Source organism: Polypterus senegalus, chromosome 5, assembly GCF_016835505.1.
Source record: "Polypterus senegalus isolate Bchr_013 chromosome 5, ASM1683550v1, whole genome shotgun sequence".
Taxonomy (NCBI): Eukaryota; Metazoa; Chordata; class Cladistia; order Polypteriformes; family Polypteridae; genus Polypterus; species Polypterus senegalus.
The window spans coordinates 102283434-102309066 of NC_053158.1; the positions used below are offsets into that span (position 1 = coordinate 102283434).

General features: G+C 39.1%; 1 protein-coding gene across 3 annotated transcripts in view; it reads left to right on the forward strand.

Moving 5' to 3' along the window:
- LOC120529404 (calcium/calmodulin-dependent 3',5'-cyclic nucleotide phosphodiesterase 1C-like) overlaps positions 1-25633 on the forward strand; it is a 697603-nt gene that overhangs the window by 585849 nt on the left and 86121 nt on the right. For all 3 annotated transcript variants that reach the window (XM_039753171.1, XM_039753172.1, XM_039753173.1), the window contains one exon: positions 14743-14863. In XM_039753171.1, the coding sequence (XP_039609105.1) occupies positions 14743-14863 (121 nt within the window). The remainder of the gene's footprint in view (positions 1-14742; positions 14864-25633) is intronic.

Consider the following 25633-nt stretch of genomic DNA (forward strand, 5'->3'; position numbering starts at 1 on the left):
CTATTAGGCCAGAAGCCTGCCTTTAAAAGTTTTGAGGATAGCTGGATCTAGGGTGATCCTTGAGCAGGCTGCTTAAGTTATGGCCTTGCATTTACGGAACTTTTAGGAGAACAAATACACATTTTGCTATGTTTGGGACACCAAATCTCAGATTAAATGTGACAAACCTGAATAAATGAAGGTAAAACCAAAAACTTTAAAACACTTAAAACTGAGACAAGAGGATATAGAGCTGTAATATCTGACATATAGACCATTTCAATTAGCCAACACAGACAACCAACAGACAACTCTTAAAAGAGGGACTAATTATAGCTTTGAATCACAATGGTTCAACAGAAAATGGAGGATTGAGCAGACTGTTTTATTAATTTTTAGATGATTGCCATAATCAGCAGAACACCTCAAAGACCAGCAACGATCAGGTGTATTACCCCCTTATTTTCAACATTTAAGAAGAGTAAGGGAAATAGTTAACAAACAAAGGATGAGATGAACATTAACAGAAATGGGACAAAACATAGGATATGGGAATGAAGTTCCATTTCAACCACATATATTTGAGGTTCGCTGATCAGGAATTTTATCAATAGTTCTAATGACCAATTACTTTTACAGAAAATAATTTGATTTTGAATGTGCTTATCATTTCAAGACGATCTGCCACTCCTTTTGTCAAGTGACTTAGTCTGTTTATCAGTCTACCAATTAATCATTCTCAAGGTCATGAAGCTATCCTAACAACACGGTAAAGTAGAAACTAACCTTGGATCCAATGGATGGCATAACACCAAATTCACACTTTGGGTAATTCAAAATCAGAAAAGAATTGTAAATAAGAGTATAACCACACACACATATAGAAAATATTCAGAATAGGTTGGCTGCCAGTGGTCAGAAGCTTGAACTCTTCTTTATAAACAAGTTCTTAGGGCAGAGTGGGCCTACAAAATATATACATACAGGTATATATTTGTGCTTGTTCATTATACTATTAGAAAACTGTAATTATTAAAGATATTGGAAGCTATTCATTTTGGAGTGGAGACAGCAACTGACCTTCAAGATAAAATTTTAAAGCAATGTGTCTCATTGAAGAATAGGCTGTCATTGAATTTCTTGTGGTAGAGAAGGATTATAGAACAAACATTCACAGTTAGTTAAGAATTGTAATTTTACATATCTGGAGTCCTCAAGGATAGCATCTGTGGAAAACGGTTTGAGATTGGTTGACAGTTAAATATGCATGGTGTTGCTGCTAATGTATAATTTAGACTAGGAAACGGGGATGCAATAACGTAATGCATGCTCTTATTTCTCACATGCGCAATGGTGTTGAAACTGACAGAGACCATTTATTGAAGTGACGAGTATAGAAAATAAATCTAGCTGTTGTATGAGTCAGAACAATTCTTTAATAAATTACCATGAATAAAAAAAATATGTTGCAAAACTTTCTGACTAACATTTGTCAGTCAGTCAGTCATCATCCAACCCACTATATCCTAACACAGGGTCACGGGGGTCTGCTGGAGCCAATACCAGCCAACACAGGGCGCAAGGCAGGAACAAATTCCCGGGCAGGGCGCCAGCCCACTGTAGGGCACTAACATTTGAAGAATGGGTAATTAAATTTCCTGGTATTAAACATGAGGCACTCATCTTTGAGCATCCCAATTTACTTCCCTTATACTGTATCGTGTCAGCATGTGAAGAAAATGTATTAATCTCCAAAAATCATCTATGTCACTATGTTCATAAATAAAAGGGAGCATCTCAACTTCATCCTCTAACTTAGATAGATTTACATTTACTGTAGATAGATAGAACTTTATTTGTCCCAAGGGAGAATGTTGAGTTTTAGAGATGCTTCATAAAAAAGTAAATAAACATTCTAACAAACATCAACAACCCCACTTAAATATACACCAGAACTACTGAAAGGTAAGGAAAAACTTGGCTTTGACTTGGTCAAAGATAAAAAGAGCAGTCACATCACAGTGAGGCATTATAAAGGTGTATTGCCATTGGCATGAAGTAGTTCCAGTAGCATTTCTTGGCACACTTCTGTTGAATAATTTCTTGGCTCAAAATACTTAATGATAGTGTATCAGAAAGAGGATGTTCAGCATTGTAATATTCTTTCCTCCACCTACTACTTCCAGTGGGTTCAGAGTGTGTTCTAAAACAGAGCCTGTCTTTTTAACTAATTAGTTGATTTAATGGCCCTCTCTTGAAGTTACCAGCCCAGCACACCAGAACATACAAAATCACTCTTGCCTTCACAGTGTTGTAGAATATGTAAAAGATGTCACTACTCACATTAAAGGAATGGAGTCTTTCTTATATATTCCATCTGTTTCATAAGACCAGTCCAGCCTTTTGTACATTATATAAGTTAGGTGATGCCAAATGTTTCCCTAGTGAGTGTATGGTGTGTGTGTTTGTGTGTGAGTGTGTTCCCCTGTCCAGGGATTGTTCTTACCTAGTGCCGTATGCCTGCTGGGATTGGCTTGGTATACCATCCTTCATTGATATAAAAGGAAATTACACCTCACCTTTTTTTCCTTCATTACTCCATTATGTGGTCCACTTATGAAGTTGCAAGCCTGGCAGGTCCGAAATAGATTCATTTAGCGAGGCTTTCATGAAACACAGAGTGAAAGAAAGTAAAAAGTCCTTGTTATACCTGTTAAGGAGTAATAAGATATCCATTTTATGGCCAAGGGAGTGAAAGTTTGCCAGATGTAAACTTGAGAGTGCTGTTTAAAATATTTAAAGTCTGAGGTATACAGAGTGAAGAGAAAAGGAAACAGGGCAGTTCCTTGGGGAGCTCAAGTGTTGCTCACATCAACATTGGAGACACAGTCCTTGAGCCTCACAATATCTCTGAACTAACCTGTTAAGATGGATGGATGTTAATGCATACAGCCATTTTAATAAATACCTGAAGTTTGCAATGTTTCACTATCTGCACTGGAAATAAATGTAGAATGCTTAGTAGATACAATGCTCTGTCTCTTCACTTGCTGCCATGTTAGAAAAGTAAATCAAAATTTTTAGGAGCTTATTTTAAATAGACGGGTACTGAAAATTAGAGGGAAAGAGAGTTTAAAAATTACCATATAAACAGGCAGTAGTATAAATGCATTTATCCAAGATTAATTTAAAAGATTTAGTCTACTGTTAAAAAGCCCATATATAGTAGATAATGTATTAAAAAATGCTAGCCTTAATGCTAGAAGTATTAAGATTAAAATAAGAGTGTTAAATTTGGAAAAAAAAAACAACTTCTTACTCAGAGGACATGTTCAGAACTTTTTTGAAATATGACAGGGTCTAATCACCTTGGACTATGATGTTTGCTGATGACTTTGTGATCTGTAGTGGGAGTAGGGAGCAGGTTAAGGAGACCCTGGGGAGGTGGAGATATGCTCTAGAGAGGAGAGGAACAAAGGTCAGTAGGAACAAGACAGAATACATGTGTGTAAATGAGAGGGAGGTCAGTGGAATGGTGAGGATGCAGGGAATAGAGTTGGCAAAGGTGAAGGAGTTTAAATACTTGGGATCAACAGTACATAGTAATAGGGATTGTGGAAGAGAGGTGAAAAACAGAGTGCAGTTAGGGTGGAATGGGTGGAGAAGAGTGTCAGGAGTAATTTGTTATCAGCAAGAGTGAAAGAGAAGATCTACCGGATGGCAGTGAGACCAGCTATGTTATATAGGTTGGAGACGTGGCACCAAGCAGAAGGCAGAAGACAGAGCTGAAGGTGGCAGAGTTAAAGATGCTAAGATTTGCATTGGGTGTGACAAGGATGGACAGGATTAGAAATGAGTACATTAGAGGGTCACCTCAGGTTGGACAGTTGGGAGACAAAGTCAGAGAGAAAAGATTGCGTTGGTTTGGATATGTGCAGCAATATATTGGGAAAAGGATGTGAAAGATGGAGCTGCCAGGCAAGGGGAAAAGAGGAAGACCTAAGAGAAGGTTTATGGATGTGGTGAGAGAGGACATGCAGGTGATGAGTGTGACAGAGCAAGATGTAGAGGACAGTGTGAACTGGAGGGCTGATCACACCCCAAGAAGATACAGACACCCCTGGGAAAACCACAACTCCTGAAACACTGACTACCCTCATATTGCTCCTTATCCTTGCGCTATAACGCGTAATACAAACCTCGCGCGGTACTCCGCCAACTTAAGAGCCTTGTGCAGCGCCTGTCAGTTTTGGAATTGATTGTTTTGCTTTTATCTCTTTCTCTCTCTCTGACATTCTCTGCTCCTAGCGGAACTGTCATCTCTGACTGATCATGGAGCACGTTTAGCTTTTGAAAAAGGAAATAAATGTTTGTTTGCAGTGTTTGTATAAAATTCCTGTTTTCTACAACCACCTGTGTCTCTGTGCAAATCTGTGTCCCAAGCGTGACAAGTGGTACCAGGAGTGGTTGCACAGATGGATAACGCCGAAGAATTATTTCAAATGGCTTAAAGTTATGCACTTAAAGACTGGAAACTAAACATGGATGACCCAATCCGTGGACAAATTCAAGATTTGATACATAAAGTGCACTGCTGGTTTGAAGGAGACATGATGGAAAAAGTTGTCATGAATATACTACTGACCGGGATACCTGCAGTTCTTAGAGATGGATTTCTGGGTCAAGATATTAAATCATTAACGATTATGTCGAGATGATTGGAGGGTTCACAGTCCGCATAAAGAAAGAGCCGTGGATTTGGAGCTGCTTTGCAAACTGTGAACGAACGTCCAGGACATTCTCCTCGCTTCGATCGACGGCAACAACATCGACAAGCTGCAGGACCTGAAAATCGAATGGGATCCAGTTGTAGAAGAGATGCCTATTTTTGAGGAAACGGCAACAGCGGGTGGAGGAAACCGTGGACGTCACAAAGGATATTTCAGAAGCGGCGCCAACCGTAGATGTTTCCCGTATGATCAACTCGGCCATTTGGCAAGAGAATGTCGCTTGTCTCCATCTCAGTCGATGGAAGTTGGACTAGCCGAGGTTTGTTGCTCAAATATTACATATTCTTCGGAAAGAACAGATGGATTGTTTATCCCGGTTAAATTGGGGGGCAGAGAAATCTCAGCATTGTTAGACTCAGGGAGTGACCTTTGTATTGTGGGACGAGACTGTCTTGAAGAAAGATTCCTTAGAGACTGTAAAAATACGATGTGTACATGGTGATGTTAAAGATTATCAAGCATTACTTCTTCCTTTAACTTACAGGGGTCGTCATTATAAAGTTGGTCCTTCTACATCTTCCCATATTGCAAACGCCTCCGAACGCAAACCGAGCATTAACGAACAATCAGATTTTGTGCGTTTGCAGCATACTGATAGCTCATTAGAATATGCATTTAAACAGGCTCGCTCTGCTAATGACTCTTCTTACCAAGAGCGTGGTTCCAGGGGTGTGAAAACCCCGCACTTTATAGAAAAGGATGGTTGCCTTTTCAGAGTGATCTCAGATCTTTTGGAGGGGGAATTTTTTTAACAACTAGTGGTACCTGAAGCACATAGGGAAATTGTTTTGCATCTGGCCCGTTCGCACGTTTTGGGAGGGCACCTCGGTGCTGACAAAACCAGAGAGCAGTTATCAAAACGATTTTATTGGCTTAATATGGGAAAAGATGTTGAACTTCATGTCCAGACTGCCAGATCGTCTCTGCCTATAAGCCTCCTCAGGCTCCCCTTTGTCCTATGCCCATTTTGAAAGTTCCCTTTCAGCGTGTGAGATTAGATATTGTGGGCCCTTTACCTAAGACTAAGAGTGGATATCAATATTTGCTGGTGTTGCTTGATTATGCAACACGATATCCAGAAGTGACTACCCTGAAAAAGTCCAGCTCCTCGGCTGTAGCCAAAGCACTATGTGATATTTTTACTCGTATTGGTATCCCTAGAGAAATCTTAACTGATCAAGGCACACCTTTCACTTGTCGCGTGATGAAACAATTGTGTGACAGCTTTGCTATTAAGAAATTGAGTACTACTGTTTACCATCCTCAAACGAATGGTTTGACCGAGCAATTTAACAAAACTTTGAAACAGATGATCAGACGAGTTGCTTATAATGATCCCACAACCTGGGACACTGTCCTACCTTTTGTTTTGTATGCGGTGCGAGAATCACCACAGGCGTCCACTGGCTTGAGTCCCTTCGAGTTGTTATTCGGCAGGCGACCGCGAGGCATCCTGGATGTTGTACGAGAGGAATGGATAGGAAACGAGAGAGCAGCTCAAGGACCAAGCTTTGCAGACCGGCTAATTTCGTTGCAAGACAGAATTTCTATGCTTTCCTCTATTGCTGGGGAGCATCAACAACAAGAACAGGAAGCTCAGAAGCATCTTTACGATAGGCGCAGTAAGCTCCGTGAATTCAAACCTGGTGATCGTGTTTTGGTACTGGTTCCGTCCGATCCACACAAATTCTTAGCTGAATGGCAGGGCCCGCCATTATTGAGGAGCGTATGAGTCCGGTAAATTACAAGGTTAGAATACCAGGCCGGCGCAAACCATTCCAGATTTTACACATTAACCTCTTGAAGGAGTGGCACGACCGACAAGAGGTTAACACTTCCTTGGCTGCTGTTTCTCAGACCGATGTTACCATTGGTAATGATCTTACTGACACGCAAAAGACAGAACTGTTAACTTTGATAGAACGGAACACTGATGTCTTTTCAGACTTACCAGGCAAAACTAACATCACAAAACATAAAATTACCACTGAACCTGGTGTTCGCATAGAGATGCGGCCGTTCCAGATTCCAGAAGCGTGACGAAATATTGTACGTGAGGAGGTAAAAAAGATGCTGACATTGGGTGTAATTCGTGAAAGTAAAAGTGACTGGTGCAGCCCAGTCATATTAGTCCCAAAGCAAGACGGTTCGGTTCGCTTCTGTATAGATTTCAAACGCTTGAATAAGGTCTCTAAATTCGATGCTTACCCAATGCCCCGTGTCGATGAACTATTGGAAAAACTAGGTCAGGCGAGCTATATCTCTACGCTAGATCTCACGAAAGGCTATTGGCAGGTGCCTTTGGAGGCTAGCAGTTGTGAGAAAACAGCATTCACGACTCCAGACGGACTTTATGAATTTACAAGACTCCCGTTTGGTCTTCACGGGGCACCTCTAACTTTTCATCGTATGATGGATCAGATCCTACGTCCTCACTCTGAATATGCCGGAGCATATCTTGACCATGTCGTGATTTTCAGCAATGATTGGCAAACACACTTAGAGCGGCTTCAAGCCGTTCTTAAAAGCTTGAGGCAGACTGGCCTTACTACTAACCCTAAGAAATGTAAACTGGGCATGTCCAAGACTCATTACTTAGGCCATTCTATGGGCAAAGGTTTACTTAGGCCACAGTTAAGGAAAATAGAAGAAATGCTTGTTTATCTGAGACCTGAGACACAGAAACAAGTACGCGCTTTTCTGGGGCTTTCTGGTTACTACAGAAGATTCATCCCAAATTTTGCACATAGAGCTGCTCCTCTTACAGAACTTACTAGAGGCAGAAAAAACTGACCTATCTCGTGGACAGAAAATTGCGAATGTTCTTTCAGCAATTTAAAAAAGACATTGTCTTCTTATGCGGTTCTAAGAAACCCGGATTTCACAAAAGACTTTATCTTGCAAACAGACGCAAATGTGTTTGGGGTGGGCGCAGTCCTGTCACAAATTTTTGATGGAGAGGAACATCCAATCACATATTTAAGTAGGAAATTACTTCCTAGGGAACGTAATTATTCTACAAATGAGAAAGAATGCTTGGCAATTAGGTGGACTGTGGAAGCGCTTCGCTATTACTTGTGGGGACGAAACTTCACTCTGGTAACTGATCATGCTCCACTTCAATGGTTATACCGACAGAAAGATACAAACTCTCGCCTAATGAGATGGTTTCTGGGCTTACAACTTTACAGTTTCACAGTAAAGCACCGACCAGGTTCTGAACACGTCAACGCAGACGTATTATCACGCCTACATGAACATGAACCTGGTACAGAGAGTCGCTTGATTCACAAGAATGTGAATAAAGCTGAGGGGGAGGACAGTGTGAGCTGGAGGGCTGATCGCACCCCAAGAAGATACAGACGCCCCTGGGAAAGCCACAACCCCTGAAACACTGACTACCCTCACATTGCTCTTTATCCTTGCGCTATAACAAGTAATACAAACCTCGCGTGGAACTCCGCCGACTTAAAAGCCTTCTGGAGCGCCTGTCAGTTTTGGAATTGATTGTTTTGCTTTATCTCTCTTTCTCTCTCTGACATTCTCTGCTCCTAGTGGAAATGTCATCTCTGACTGATCATGGAGCACGTTTAAGCTTTTAAAAAAGGAAACAAATGTTTGTTTGCAGTGTTTGTATAAAATTCCTGTTTTCTACAACCACCTGTGTCTCTGTGCAAATCTGTGACCCAAGCGTGACAACAGGAAGATATGGAAAAAGATGACCCACTGTGGCAACCCCTAACAGGAACAGCTGAAAGAAGAAGACAGGATCTAATCAATAACATTTTAGAATAAGCTTCTATATTGGGGAAAAGGATACTGTTCCTTCCTTGCTGTTTTCAAAGATTTGCTAGGTTGGCTGGCTATCCTCTCTTTCTTTTCGGTGGTGGTTGAATTTTGGTTTTGTTAAGTTTGATTTGATTGTATGGATTGTTTATTTAATTACTTAAAATCAATAAAATAAACAAAAGATATTTGCTGTATGTAGATACATATGATTGTGATATCATAATAGTACATAAGACCTGGCTAAATAATTAGGAAGGGTGTAGCCGCCGAGGAAAAGGCGTTGTCAAGCATGGGTAAAATGCGTGCCTAAAGAAATCTCACAGTCCAAAAGTTCGCTTTGAAAATATTTTGTGAAAGTTTAAAGCAAATAATCCACACATGAATAAAAGAAAAAATAGTTACACACGTAGAATAAAAGGCAAAAAAAAAATGAAAAAGTATCTTTTATAAACTTAGCTTTTCTTGAGAAACTTTAGTTATTTCTATACTTAAAGGTTCTTAATTTCTTCTTCTGTATGCCTTAAGTATACGGTTCAACAATTAAATAAGTGCTGTTTAATGAGTTACTTCACACTCAAAAGGCCCGTAGGTCGGTTGGCACAATTTAAAACCTTATACCTTCCACACCTTACTCAAGGCAAGGCTGTCACTAACTGAAAAACTTTGTTCACTCAAAGCTGTTAGAAATGGCAGGAATACACCAATACAATTCTATTCATGGGGGTTTATAGGAACCTCCTTTAGACCATGCATTGTCATCCAGCAAAATATTCATGAATCTTATAGAACCAGGAAAATGGCTCTTACATAGGGGTTGAATATAACATAAATAAGTACATATTATTTAGGAGGATAGGCAAAACCAAAATGGTGGGTAAATCACCATTTACGTGAAATAAATCAATTCAATTAGATGGTAAGCCATGTCTTAGTGAAGATGTTTTGACTCAACTAGAAAGCATTGGTAAGTGGATATTAGGAATGTGTTATTGATGCCCCTATTAAGACAGTACCTAGGCAGTGAAAGGAACCCTGAAGATACTCACATAGACACAGGGCCATCCTGGGACACAAACCCTGGTCTCCTTACTGCGGGGCAGAAGCACTGCCAGTGTGGCACCATTCTGCCTTCCCTACATTACGTTTAATTTAAAATTACCATTACTTACTTTCAGCAGAGTTCTATATTATTATTATGACTTCTGCTTTTGTACCAAGAGCAACTTTATATGGTTGATAAATTTCTGGAGGGTTGAAGCTTCTTTTATTTTTATGTACCTTAGTCAGTCGCTTCCCTAGAAAATGAGGATGGAATTGTGTCATGTAGTGCAGAGGTTAGCACGGCCACCTCACAACATTTCAGCCCTAATTTCAGTCCTAGTCCAGAACTGCCCGATACCATTGGAACTGTGAGGGGATACTAGAGCCAAAAGACAAGCTTTTAGTTAATTTGCCTGGTGTGTGTGTGTGTGTGTGTGCGTGTGTGTGTGTGTGTGTGTGTGTGTGTGTGTGTGTGCAAAAAGTTGTTATGGGGTACAAAATCTGTAAATTATGTTCTGTATTTTCATTATATTTTGCTCAAGACAACAACTGATGAACTAAATTCAGGACACATCAAGGTATATCTTCTTCCCAGTTGTACCTCACTTTTAAAACAGCTGTTCAAGTAAAAGAAGGAGACATGGCAATGCCTCAGGCTATCAATTACTATATAACCTGAGAAGGGATGGACATCTGGGACAACAAGTAGCTAAACTGTTTTATAGCCTGGGAAAGGACGACATGCCAGTAGATATTAAGCAACAACAAAAAAGTGGTCAGTATTGACAACCAGCCAATCAGAATATCTAGCAATCACATAATAAGTAACTCTCTTGAAGTGTTGACAGAGTGACAGGCTGTGTTATTCCTAAGGCACTTGTGTGGTTTAAAGTGCTAGAGGTTAACCAGCTGTATGTGTGTCATTCATGGGGCACTGTTGTGGTTAGGGTCTGTGTATATGTAAGTCTCATAAACTGTTAGGAGAGTGACAAGTTGTGTTATTCATAAGGCACTTGTGTGGTTTAGAAAGTGCTAGTGATTAATCAGCTATGTGTTTGTAATTCATAGGGCACTGTTGAGTTTCTGTGCATATGTGTATATCTATGTATGTGTGTATAAATCTTAAGATGGAACAGTAGACCAACCCGGTAACAAATCTAACAAGTACACTTACCCCTAGGTAAAGGGTAAGTACAGGGAAATACCATGATAATACAAAAGGTAACGTGTTATGAACATTAATTTCATTTGGTGTAGGTTCTTGTCCTTAGTCTTGCACTGGCTACCTATGTACCTGAACAGGATAAAAATATTAAGAAAACTGAAGAATATGATAATTACTTTCTTTAGATTATGCAATATGGTTATCAATATTTTCCTTATACTGAGGGAGATCTTCTGCTTTCAGTTTAGATATACAACCTTTTAATGAGGGGAGTACACAAGACTAAAAAATTGGTGGTATAAAAGAGAACAAAAACCAGAATTAAGTTTTTTTCAAGAAACCAATTATCTGCCTTGAAAAAGCTGCATAGTGACCAATTTCCATTAAACCCTGGCCAATAACTTGTTGCTTTGGCTTTTACAGGGTACATTAACTTTATTGAAATTATATCCCCACAATAATGCTGAAATTCTAGTGCAATTTAAGCAAATCTTTTATTGCAAAGCAACTTTCATAATCTTTTGCCTGCAGGAGTAAAATATATTTACTGTCCACAGTTTTCTATAAAATTAATTTAAGGGGCTATCTGATGCTGCAGTTTGTATAATTTTAATTTAGTTGGTTGCAATTAATTTTAAGATGCTCAAGGCCAATCTCAGCAGTATGCATATCTCTATTTCATTAGCGGCCTGTTACAAATATGCCATATTCAGCTTTTACTACATAATAACATCTCATACTCATTATAATACGGTTAGAATTTGCATTGTTTCTACAGGCAGAGTCATGAGATTTCTTTTTTCAATTACTGCTTTGTTAATTTGCTAATCAAATTAAAAGCAATGGTCAGTGCTTGAGCCTTATTTAACCAGAGCCTAGTCAGCAAATCTGTTATATGAAATAGTATAATTTAAACATTTGTAGGTTTGGAAGAATATACTGTGTTATTGCTTGAGACAATGTTATCCCCTTTAACACTAAGTACTAGAGTTAGTACACTATTAGCCCACTTGTCTCAAATTTAGACATGACTGATTTCTTGTGGAGGATTTTGATTTAGAGAATTTAAAAACCAGATTTCTTCCAAAATTAAGTTATTCACATTCTGTTAGCAGTAGAAGCTTCTGATTGACGAGCAGGGATCATTGTTTTGTGCTTGATCATCCCTGCTACCAACCCAATAATTCCATCCTGTATTTGGACCAGACTGGCAGATTTTGAGGCATACTTTTACATATAAGAATGAATAAGTTTTCCAGTTTTGTCAGAACCTATTTGTAGAAAGGTGTCTGTTTTTCGTGTCTGATCTGATTAGTAGTACACAACAGTACCTTATAAGCAACACTCACACATTTATATGTTCAGAAATTAGGTGTGAGGGTCTCCTGTACCTATAATTTTAGAAACAAATACATTACACTGTCCATAATTTACAGTTTAACCCTTGGCAGCTGCTGTTTATCTTATATACTGAGTATCTTGATTCCAAAGCCACACATTTCTATAGAGACCACAACACCAAGGCACTTTCTAAACTGTACATAATAAGGCCATAATAAAAAGTAAGTCAAGTCAAGTTGGGGAGCATGCACTGGTACAGTGCATTGCCACACCCACTACATGGAGAAACAACTTGGGATCCCAGTTTGTAACCCCCCAGGCAGACACGCGATCCAGGCCCTCTATCTGCCGCAGCCAGGTGTTACATGGGGGACCCCTTGGCCTGGTCCAGCCACGGGTCCCCAACAATGAAGATCACCCTCAGGGAAATGCGCCACATGGCCGTAGTGTCGTAACTGATGCTCCCTCACAATGCAGGTAATGTGCCTCATTCGGGACTCCATGAGCAACCGCTCATTCGACACAAAGTCAAACCAACTGTACCCAAGGATCTTCTGGATAGACACAGTACCAAAGGAGTCCAGTCTTCGTCTCAGGTCATTGGATAGCGTCCATGTCTCGCAACCATATAGCTAGACAGGAAGCACCAGGACTCTAAAGACTTGGACTTTCGTCCTTTTGCATAGATATCGGGAGTGCCACACATCCCTTTCCAACGACCTCATGACCCCTCATGCTCTCCCAATCCGTCTAGTGACTTCACAGGAAGAGTCACTGCCAAGGTAAGTAAACCTCTCGACAAGGTCAACACTCTCTCCACAAACAGACACACTGCTGATGACTGTACCCAAGAGATCATTAAAGGCCTGGATCTTGGTTTTTATCCAGGACATTCACAAGGCCAGATACTCAGACTCCTCATTCAGTCTCTCGAACGCCCCAATCAGAGCCTCCATTGACTCTGTGAAGATCACAGCATCGTCAGCAAAGTCAAGATCCATGAATCTTTCTTCACCAGATGCCCCGCAGCCAGTGGACCTCACGACTTTGCCCAACACCCAGTCCATACAAGCATTGAACAGATTAGGAGCAAGAACACACCCCTGACGAACCCCAGAATCAACTAGAAAAACGAAGAGGTACTGCCTCCACTCTGCACAGCACTTACAGTACCAGTGTACAGGCCAGCCATGATATCCAGCAACCTTGAGGGGATCCCGCGAACCCTCAGGATGCCCCACAGGGCAGCTTGATCGACTGAACGCTTTGCGAAAATCGACAAAGGCTGCAAAGAAACTCCGCTAATATTCACATTTTCTCTCCATGAAAACCCTCAGTGCCAGGATGTGGTCGATGGTAGACTTCTTAGGCATAAAACCGGACTGTTCCAGTCGCTGGTAGGTGAGCAAGTGATCACGGATCCTATTGAGGATGACCCTAGCAAGGACCTTACCTGGCACCGAGAGCAGTGTTATCCCCCTGTAGTTGATGCAATCCAGGTGATCACCCTTCCATTTCCAGATAGGGATGACAAGTAGTTTTCCAGTCAGTTGGGATGATGCCAGTCTCCCAAATGGAAGAAAAGATTGCTTGAATTGCCAGGAGGACAGCCTTACCACCAGCCTGGAGAAGTTCACCCCAGATACTACAGATCCCTGCAGCCTTTTCCCCCCTCATCTGGTTCACCACCTGTGCAATCTCAGTGAGATTTGGTGGTTCACAGCTAATTGGAGGATCATCCTCAAGAACTGTAGACCCAGAGATATCCAACGTCCTAGCCGGAGAATCAGCTTTGAAAAACTGCTCAAAGTAGCCAGCCCAGCGGGTCACAACTGCAGTGTCATCCGTAATATAAAGTAAGCAGAATGTTAAACATTGACATACCATATCAACAGTTATATGACAATTCATTGCCTCCCACAGTAAAAAGTCATGGACATGTTAAAATATAGTATGCATAAAGGTGGGTCCTAAGATTCAATTTGAATAGACACAATTAAGCAAAAGGATGCTGACAATGGTTGTCAGACATTTAATCAGGTTTTATAGAATCTGCAGCTGTTTCTCATCTAACATGCACAGGAAAGCAGTGTAATGTTGATTTATAATTGACTAGGCACTGTACAAGTAACAGAATAATTTAAAAATATTTGCAATCTCTTGCCCGGTATGCACTTTCAGTGCCTTTCCTCAGTATCTGCGTGTGTTTGAACCTCTCTTCACTGGTGCTTCCTTTCTTGAGTATATTCTCAAAAAGCCTGCTTCTCAGATTGTCATTATTTTTGAGGCTGCTTCCTTGCCTTCAGTCTGGATTTATGTTTTCTGCCTCACAATAAAGCCACAGTGACCAGATTGCTCTGAGGTACTGAACACACAGTCATGCATATTTAATTCAAGTCTATCTGAATGAAAAGGAAACATTTGCCTTAGTTTTGAAGGTTCAATTGACAGTAATGACAGAAAATTAAGCATCTTCTTACCTTGACCACATCCTCATTGAATTCTGTAAAAAAAAATTTCATGGCAAACTTTGTCAGTGGATCTACTGAAGGCCTGAAGAATGAAACAACAAATGTTTGCTTAGAAGAATGAAACTAGAGTTTGTTATACAATGAAATGTTTTCTTCTTTATTTTAGGTTTTATCGATTTCATTGTGGAGCCAACGTTCACTGTGCTTACTGATATGACAGAGAAAATTGTTACTCCTCTGATTGATGAAGCAGCTCGCTCTGGCCTTACTGGATTTCGTCGTTCCAGGTTAGTTGCTATAAGTAATATACTAGGTCCAAAATCTCATCATCCAAATATTCTCAATAATCAATAGTTCCAGTAGGCGAAAGTAAACATTAGACAGTTATAGAGGCATACTGTATCATAATAAACCATATCAAAGAGCTGTGTTGCTAGGGGTTGCAAAATTAAAAAAAAAACAAAAACTGAGATCTTGTGTTAAGCAGTTTTCCAAATAAGGAAAGAACTAGCATAATGAAAATAATTGATGCTACATGTATAAAGTGCACATGCATAATATACCAACCCAATTTTTAAAACTTTACAGTACCAGCATTTGACATGCAGTAGGTTACATGGGGAAAAACAAACCTTGACATGCTGTAGGTTGCCCCAACCTAGGTTCGACATGATAAAGACTTCACATACACTCAGGAGGGAAGTGGCGTGGAGTGCGGTGCACCAAGGAGACTGGAGTAAGATGGGGAGGGTTGTTACACCTGTTAACCAAAAAACAGAGCAGTGCAGTAGAAAAATCTGTCCATTTAATAAATTATGATACTAAGAATTAAAATATATAAAAACACTTATTGTGGACCCCTTGTCTGTGTAGGTTTCCTCCGGGTCCTTCGGTTTCCTCCTCACAGTCCAAAGACATGCAGATTAGGTGCATTGGCGATCCTAAATTGTCCCTAGTATGTGCTTGGTGTGTGGGTGTGTGTGTGTTTGTGCCCTGCGGTGGGCTGGCACCCTGCCTGGGATTTGGTCCTGCCTTGTGCCCTGTGTTGGCTGGGATTGACTCCAGCAGACCCCCGTGACACTGTGTTAGGATATAGCGGGTTGGATCATGATTGACTGACTTATTGTGGAAATGATTTACATAACACATGCAAAATACAGAGATTTTTCAGCATAGCATGTCTGGTGTAACATGATACCATTATTAGGACAAACCAATCTTTTAAAAATAAATCTCAGAATTTGCCTTCAAATAAATTTTTTTTCATACACATTAGAATTATATTTAAATACTTATGTGCATTCTGACACTCCTTATACTTATTGAAAATCCATCCAGGGAAAGCTACAAAAAATAAACAAAGACTGCTAATCGTAAAACTGATCCTGATTTGATGTGATCCCTCACTTCACAGGCTGCACAAAGAGAGAGATAAAGGACTTGTGCTGTACTATTCTGATTTCATTTTTCATAGTTGTGTGTATATACATTTTTTCACATATTTCTAGTTTTTGAACATTTGTTGTAATTTGTTTGTGATTATTGTGCTGTCTGTGCATTTTTTTGTTTGAGGAATGGTGGTGCAGTGGTTAGCAGATTGTCCAGTTCAGAAAATTCATAAGCATTAAAGGGATTCCGTCTGCTCCAGAGGTTTTACAATTTCTTAGAGAAAAAAATTTGTAGGACACCTTCCCAAATGTAATTGTTGCTTTTCAACTTTCCCTCATATTGCTTGTCTCTTTTGCAAGTGGTGAGTGATCTTTCTTCAAGCTCAAGTTAGTGACGAATGAGCTCACATCCGCAATTTAGACAGAAAAGACTGAATCGTTTGACACTGATGTCAACTGAAAGTGATCTGGTTTGGAAACTAGATTTTAGTGATTTGATGAAGAACTTTGCTTCAAAGAAATCCAGAACAGTACAATTTTGAAAAGTAAGCATTTGTCTGTGTTAAAATACAGAATGGCCTGTGTAGCATTTTATATTCCTGCTTTTGTAGACATTTGCATTGGGGTCCTATATTTGACTTTTCACACCTTGGTTTGTGATTGTTAATTGGCATCTGTGCAGCAATGGCTAATTAAAAATATATGCCTTGGTACAACATACTTTGTCTCTCAAAGTTTCAGACAGTAAGCCAGTTATTTCTTTTTTCTGCTTTTCATATTTTTTCCATCCATTTTAAAGCAAAGACTCTATAGTAGTTATTTATTTTAGTCTGTGTTCTCTTGAGTCCTTGAAATCAATGAGTACAGAACTCATAGTATTTTGTGTACAGACCCCAAAAATTTCTCTAGAGCCAGGGCTGCCATCCTCTTTAATCCAGTCCTAACTGGGACCATATTTGAAGGTTGTCTGGATTGGATAGTAACTTCTTTTAACAAAACTGAAAAAGTAGGTTAATTTTCTAACCACATATACAGAAGCTTATTTGAATTTTACTGAGGTACAGTGTCATCAGCTTTCCATCTGGACAGAATGCAAACAGTACAGACACACTTTAGTACATAAATGTAATCTAGGTAAGATTAATGTAGATAGAGAATGTAAAGTACTGCCAGATGGAAAGGGGACTTTGATACCAATTACCCAGGTCATGATTTCAATGAGATTTTCAAGGCAATTGATATTTTGCCATTAAGGATTTGTGCTAATCCTTCCATTCACCTTTCAAATACAGTCACTTAAACACTGTAAGAGTGTCCCACTGAAGGGAAATCATAAGGGCCAATTCAACATTTCTTTATATTTTTACGAAAGGGCAATACTCACATAGAACTCCTCTGCAAAAACAATGGCTTTATAAAAATGAACTATTAGAGCCATTTGAGATGAAATATTATAAAGTTCTCTTCATAATAAATGGGGATTCACTTTTACTTTGATGAAGAAAATAAAGGTGATCTTTTTTGTAGTCCATTTATCATGCTGCAGTTTATGTTTCAATTGAGCAGATGCATTGCCATACCAGACTGCAATGGAGAAAGCGATGATTAATATCAGTTCTATAAAACCGTACCAGCACTGATTGAGACCAGTTAAACTCTTTTAAGTTGATGGGGGAAAAACATGCACTGCTAAGCTCCCAGTTCAGACTGTGAGTGGTGCTTGTGCCAAGAAATGCAAATAATACAGTAACATAATTAAACATAAGGATAGATAGATAGATAGATAGATACTATTTAGGATAATGAGGCATTTCTCCTACAATCCACTTTCATTTGTACTGTTTTCAAGGAATTCAAGTTAGGATTGTTGAGGATGCACAAACTGGCCAGCCAATCCTCCTCCTTGTGTTGTAGTACCTTATTTCTGTCTGCAATCAGGTCAATCAAGGTGGTGTCACCATCAAACTTTAGCAGTTTAACAGATGGGTCACTGAAAATGCAGTCATTTGTGCAGAGAAAGAAAAACAAGGGAGACGGAATACAGCCCCATGATCAGTCTCTGTACTTAGGATCAGAGGCCCTGACTAATATTTGCCTATCCTGTCTTTGTGTGTTCCTTAGAAAGTCAGCATTCCAGAGATATGTGGCGTTGTCGACATTCTTGGTGAGACATTTGCTATGGAGAAGCTCCGGTATGATTGTGTTAAATGAAGAACAAATCTTTCTATTATAAAAAAAAATCCTGTGGGAGGGAATGACTAGGAGACGATATGTGATCTTCACGGATGACAATTAAAAGACCCATGAGATGAAAGAGAATGACCACGGAGCGTCTCGCGGGGACTGTAAACATGAGACTTTGAGCCAAGAGATTGACCCAGAAATGTTTTGCGGGGACATAGGACATGAGATTCTTGCAAGACATGCCCTACTTACAAGCAATATCAAATAAAACCATGAAGAGTAAAACCATCAGTCGTGTAAATGCTTTGACCACACACAGATCCAGGGTTAATATTCGAGTCTACAATAATCTTTTTGTATTTGCATCATTCAATGCGCAAAATGTAGATTTACACAAGAATGGACCATACGCTATGAGAATCTGTGATCCAGCAACAATTAAAGCAACAACAAGTTTAATTTCGAAGAAACCACAATTCGGGCAGATTTATATTTATGATCACAGAGAAGCGATGCAACATAGAATCAAAAGAGTTAAACGATCGGACATATTAGAAATTATACAGCCAATAATGGATACAGATCCATATGTCCAAAAGTATTGCACTTTACACGAAATCTATTTGCAAAACACAGACAAAGTTTTCTTGGATTTCTTTATGAATCAGAAAGATCACGCATGTATATATATTAAACCAACATGTGATGAGTTATCAGCGATAATAATTTCGAAAAACAGAAATATCAAAAACAGAGTAGATATTTCTGTCTAATAATTCACCACATTCTGATCCATTACTCTTGCCCTTGCTTTTCCGAGATGGAGAAACAGGATGGTCATACAATATGAAACACATAAATTCAGAAAAATGAATAACACCAACACAATATTTTGGGGCAAAATTAGCGATACATTCCAATGTATTTAACCCACTTCTATCATCTCAACGTCTAACGCAACATTACATTATTAATGCATATCTAAAAGTCTAAGCTAATCGTCTTTTCTTTTCTAAATTGAATCAAGCAAAACTTAGAACGGAACATATACAAGGACTCATTGATCACGTTCAAAATTCAAATATCAATAGTTCAGACAAATTCAAAATAGGTAAAGCAGTAATATTACCATCGTCATATCAAAGTAGTCCAAGAGCATTACAACAGCTATATCATGATGCAGTGGCAATATCCAGAACTATCGGTCAGCCAGATTTATATATTACAATGACGTGCAATCCACAATGGCTGGAAATCCTGAGATTCTTGAAAACAATGCCACCAGCTACATCGGCTCTAGATATTCTGACTTTTGTAAGTAGATTGTTTTATCAGAAAGTCTTAATTTTATTGAAAGAACTCGAAACGTTGTTCAGTAAAATCCAAGCATACATTTACACGATTGAATTTCAAAAACGGGGTTTACCTCACATGCATTTATTGGTTACTTTACAAAAAAAAATTATTAACTGCTGATGATGTAGATCATTTTGTCTGTGCTGAAATTCCAAACAGAGAAATCAATCCTGAATTATGGTACAAAGTCATTAAACACATGTCTCACGAACCTCATTTAAAAGATTCAGCATGTTGGGACTCGAAAGAAAAAAAGTGTTTACAAAAGCTTTTGTTCAAACAACAGATATGACTAAGGCTGGCTTTCCAGATTATCGCCAGAGAGATAATTGGCACAAACAACACACTTATCAAGGAAAGAAAGATGGAAAAATTGTGATGATCGATAATTAAATGATCGTACCATATAACCCATATTTGCTAAAAAGATTTGATTGTCATATTAATGTTGAGTATTGTGTGCATCAGTGATGAGTATTCAGTACATCTACAAGTACAATCATAAAGGGCACGATAGAGTATGCGTAACGTTATCGAAAGAACAAGCACAAGACGAAGTTCAAGCATACTTAGATACTCGATATGTTAGTGCAATGGAAAGCGGTTGGCATTTAATGGAATTACCATTGCACAGTCAAAGTCATTCTGTTGAATTATTACCGATTCATTTACCAGGACAGAATATGGTTCAATTTAAAGAAGGTGAAGAAGCAGATGCTTTACAAGTAGCTAAAAAAAAAAACAATTATTGGCTTATTTCGAACTAAATAAAAATGGCGTAAATGCAAAGGCATATACGTATGCGCAAATTCCTCAACATTACACGTGGCAAAAACAAAAAGGAATATGGCATCCAAGAAAAATTAACTGCAAAGGTTTTGCACGATTAAATATTGTATTACCAAAAGATAGCTAATGCTTTAATTTAAAATTGTTACGAGAATCGAAAGGAACAACGTCGTATGGAGATGTTCTAACTATAGATGAAAATACGTACGGTACCTTGCAAGAAGCAGCTGGATTATGTAAATCGGACAACTATTGTACAGTATATGTATGAAATGATGTCTGATGCCACAACTGTATTGATGCCTGACAAATTAAGACACTTCTTCTATTATGTAACATTTTAACAGGCAACAAAAAAGGTAATTTAGTATATATTCCACGAATAACATTAGACACCAAATGAGACCTTGATATGCCATTCGTATTAAAATGTTTACAATTCCCCATTAGAATAGTATTTTCTATGACAATTAACAAATCACAGGGACAAACATTAAAAAAGTTGGTTTATTTATAAGAGATAAAGGAATGATATTCACTTGTGGACAGTTATACGTTGTATTGTCACAACGTAAGTCCAAAAATGGAATCAAAATTCAATGCGATCTTGAAGAAAAAATAATTCCAAATATTGTTTTTACCAAAGTTCTAAAATAAAAGGGAAACTAATAAAACAAACAATTCCAAGAAAAAAAAAAAATATTTTAAAAGTGTGTATCAGGAAAACCAAACACAGGGGTTGGCAATCGAAGCAAGCAGGAGTCGTAGCCCCCTGGTATCCATAAATAAGATCCTAGCATAAGTAGTTGAGGAGTCTAAATATTTCAAGATGTAGTGGAGAGCCATGTTTACTACATCCTCAACTGACCTGTTAGCACAGTAAGCAAACTGTACTTGGTCAAGTAGAGAATCTGTGATGATGAAGAACATTCAGATGTTTTCATTATTACAGAGATTAGTGCCACTGGCGTGTAATAATTTAAATGGGAAATATTTTGTTTCTTAAACACAGGTAGGACTGTGGATTCTTTAAAACAGGCAGGGACTTTACATTGAGCCAAACACTAAGGGAAAAATTCTGTTAATACAGGTGCTAACTGATCAGAACAGTGTCTTAGTGTGGAAAGAGAAATGTTGTCTATACCAGGAGCTTTACAAAATTTCTGACTCCAAAAGAGCAGATGGACCTTATGCTCAGAAATCATATTAGGAAGGTGCAGTTGAGGTAAAAGAGGGATATGTCAGTTGGTTTGATATCCTGAGTGGTTGAGGAGTGTTTCTCAAACCCACAATAAAATCTGTTCAACTGGCCAGGTAGAGAGAGGTTAGGGCCGTTTATACTTCACTCTCAGGATGTGTACGCTTTACAGCTTTCCCAGCGTTCATTTGACACATCCTCTGAGCACGTCCTCAGAAATGAATGCAACTTGTGCGTGGGTTGCAGTACAGCAAAAAGTCAGGGTGCGCAGTGTGATCAAGTCAAAATGTGACTTCAGAGTCTCTATTTACTATCTACATGTGACAGAAAGGGCGGCACAGTGGCAAAGTGGTAGCGCTGCTGACTCACAGTTAGAAGACCTGGGTTCACTTCCTGGCATGTTTGCATGTTGTCCCCGTGTCTGTGTGGGTTTCCTCCGGGTACTACGGTTTCTTCCCACAGTCCAAAGACATGCAGGTTAGGTGCATTGACGGTCCGGTCCTAAATTGTCCCTAGTGTGTGCTTGGTGTGTGTGTGTGTGTGCCCTGCCTGGGGTTTGTTTCCTGCCTTGCACCCTGTGTTGGCTGGGATTGGCTCCAGCAGACCCCGTAGCAGGTTGGATGATGGATGGATGTGACAGAAAGCTGCTTTGCAGATCCTACAGGTTCAATGTGGTGAAGCAAAATGACAACATACAAATGCATTTGCGGTGCTTTTATATTCAAGTGTTGCATATTCCCCAACGTAATGACATGATACATTTTAAAGGTCTCACATACCATCTTCTGTGCTGTCTTTTTTTTTATCACCTTCACAACAGCATCAGAATGTTTGGCAGTGTATTTGAGCCACAAAGAAAAAAATTAGGGACACAGTGAAAAGGTCTATTTTGTGATTACAGTGGAAATTTTGGTTTTAATTTCAAAATGTCCACTTTAATCTCGTAGTTTATTTCATCATTAAAGTAGACCATCATAAACATCATCTTTAAACTGACCCAGTTGTTAATCACTACATGCTTCTGGGGCTTCCTCATAAACTGACAGCAGCAGCAAGCAGCAATTGACACACAGAACACATTACATTTATGATATTCCAGCTCTCTGCACATTTAGAGTCCTTAGATTTATACTTGATATCACTCTAATGATGAAATGCATTAAATTATGTATGTTACATTTTACAGATAAATCGTTAACTTAATTTAAATAATGAATACTGGTAATAATTATACATGTTAGGGTGGCATCGGTGGTGGAGCGGTAGCACTGCTTCCTCGCAAGGAATCAGGTCCCTGGTGTTCCCTGCCTGGCGTTTGCATGTTTTCCTTTTGGGTTTCCACAGTTTGTTCTGGTTTAATTCCAAATACATGAAGGTGTGGGGATTTGGTGATGCTGAAATGATGCTAGTGTATATGTGAGCTAAAGCCTTGTCCAGGGATTGTTTCTGCCTCATGCCCGAAGCTTCCTGGGATGGCCGCATCCCTGGATTGATGAATGTAATCATTAAACATCCATTCTTTTCAGAGATATTGTAGCAAGGTGACCTGGGAATTTAATGGATGTTTCTGGAAATTCACAACACAGAGATGCTGAACATTTTCTCACCGTGGTGATATCTCACAATGCCTCGTGGTGGAATCTTCCAGATTTACATAAAGTACTCGCACAAGTATAAGCAGTACAGCACTTGCTTAGCAGTAGAATCCACAGGCACATGCATCACGTTGCACGAAGTATAAACCTGGCCTTAGTTTGATGCAAGGTGGGAGGGTCTTGCATTTGTAACCAGTAATCACTTATAAAGCACTCCAGACAGAGTGATTGGTGGAAACAGGGCCAACTCTAGGCCAAGTGGGTTCCATGGCTTGGGGGAATGCCAGAGCTCATTCAAGCCCCATCCCCCCACACCCACTCTTCACTGTTCTATCAAAAGGTCAGTATAGCACAAATAATCCAAACTATGATCTTCAAAAGGGACAAACACCCCATCCAGCCCTTCTTTCATTTCATATGCAAATATGAACATGCTCAGGTCCACCTTACAATGCCTAAAGATGCCACATACCCTGAAGTAGCACTGGGTGGAAAATTTCTGTTTAAGCTTAACCTTATATCTGCTTTTGGTATATATAATAGCTTTGTGTAGCTGATTCTTGGCCTGTTTGTAAACTGTCTTTTTTAAGCTTCCTCTTTGGTCTTTCATAACTTTTTGAGATTTGTAAGAAATAATGGTTTGTCATTATTGCATTTGATGATTATTTTAGTAATAGTACATATTCCTTGATAAGAATTTAAATAGTGACTGTGTCCGTATACTCATCTAATCCATCATTTTCATCTCAAAATACCTTCCAGGGAGTAGAATCAAGTCCATCCTGTAGTCTCTCCACAGCCTCACTAGTCCACTTATGTACTGCTTTTATTTCTGGTTTAGCTGATTTCAATTTCTGCTTATATGAAGGGACACCAAATACCATGCTATAGTCAGAGTTGCCCAAAGGGGCCCATGAAATTTCATGGTAAGCAACTGAAATAGTGTTGTAACATTGGTCCAGAGCTTTTTCCTCTGTAGTTGTACATTTCACAAGCTGTTTATATTTTGGAAGCTCAGATACCAAGATGACATTATTAAAGTCACTGTAAAGTTATTGTAAGCTCATTCATTTTTTTTGCACAATGATCAGATATTTGAAAGAAACATACCTGGTATGTATGCCACGTTCTACTGAAACAGAGAAGAATCTTAGCTCTGAAACCCTGCTTTCTAATGTTAATGGTGGTTGCAGTCTGGCTATGTCTCCCTACTCCTGCGGGTTTACCTCCCCTGTTGCATTCTGCAAGATAAGTGAGATAAGATGTGAGACTGAAAACACAGACAGTTTTTTGAGTAAAATCAGTGGGAATCCATTCTGCAACAGATGTCTTATTTGCAGTAAATCAGCACAGGTTTAAGTTAAACATTGACCTGCATTTGGGTAGGGACAGACTTCACATCTTATATAACTCTCTGATGGCCAGTGCAGTTTCCTATTCTGTTTTGTGCTGGGCTGGTAACATCACTTGAAAAGAGGCCCATTGAATAAACAAGCTAATTAAAGGGGCAGAGTAAGTTATGGGGCACACTCTGGACCTCTTGGAGGTAGTAGCAAGGCAGAGCATTAAAACAAAACTTAATGCCATTTTGAATAATGCTGAACATTCTCTCTCTAAAACACTAACACTGAGGATTTTCTACCAACAAATTATTCAGCAGAAGTGTGTCAAGAAACTCAATGAATTACTCAGTGGAAGTATCAAAATATTCTAATGCAATATGTCTGTACAATGCCTCGCTGTGACTGTGACAGCCAAGTCAGAAGTTTTCTTTCTTTCTTTCTTTCTTTTTAGTCATTGTGGTGTATGTTCAGACCATACAATATCTGTCTACTTATTTAAAGACCTTCTGTAAAATACAAAAATTCCCCCTAGAGACAAATAAAGTTCAATCTACATTTTTTAACCCAAAAGTGACAAAACTACTGGACACAATAACACCTTGCTGCCTTCCTCCTGAACAACCCTGTTGCAAAGAGTTGTTGTCTGTATGTTTATTTCCTTCCTGTTGGCAGGAACAAGTCAGGCAATTCTCCTCAGACCTCTCTCAGGATCAGAACTGCAACTCGCTGAACATTTTATATTTATCACACCATTTTCTTTAAACTTTACTGACTGAACTGCATGGGAATCCTAGAGGGCATCTGTTTCTGAAATGCTGAAACAACCATATCTGAAACCAAGAATCATGCTATAATCAAGGTCAATCAGATGACATGTCTTGTCAATTTTAATATCTGCCTAAAAAATAACTAACTATAACATGCTGTACATGTTGTAGTTGTAGTTGTAGCCTGTTTGAAGGAGCAGTTAATTTGCCTTATAAAGAAGGTATAACTAACTAACAAAATGGCTAATGATTATATATTGTGCAACCAGTAATCTCTACCTAACATATTGCCTTCATCATTGGCACAATGTTTTCCAGATTGAGAAACAGGTGGTAGTCTTAGGGGCTGGGTCTAAAGAACAGAGTAGATGTGGTATCTCTTTGAATGAATAGTTTCACCATTCAGCTTCCTTGCACTGTGAGAAAGAACATTATTG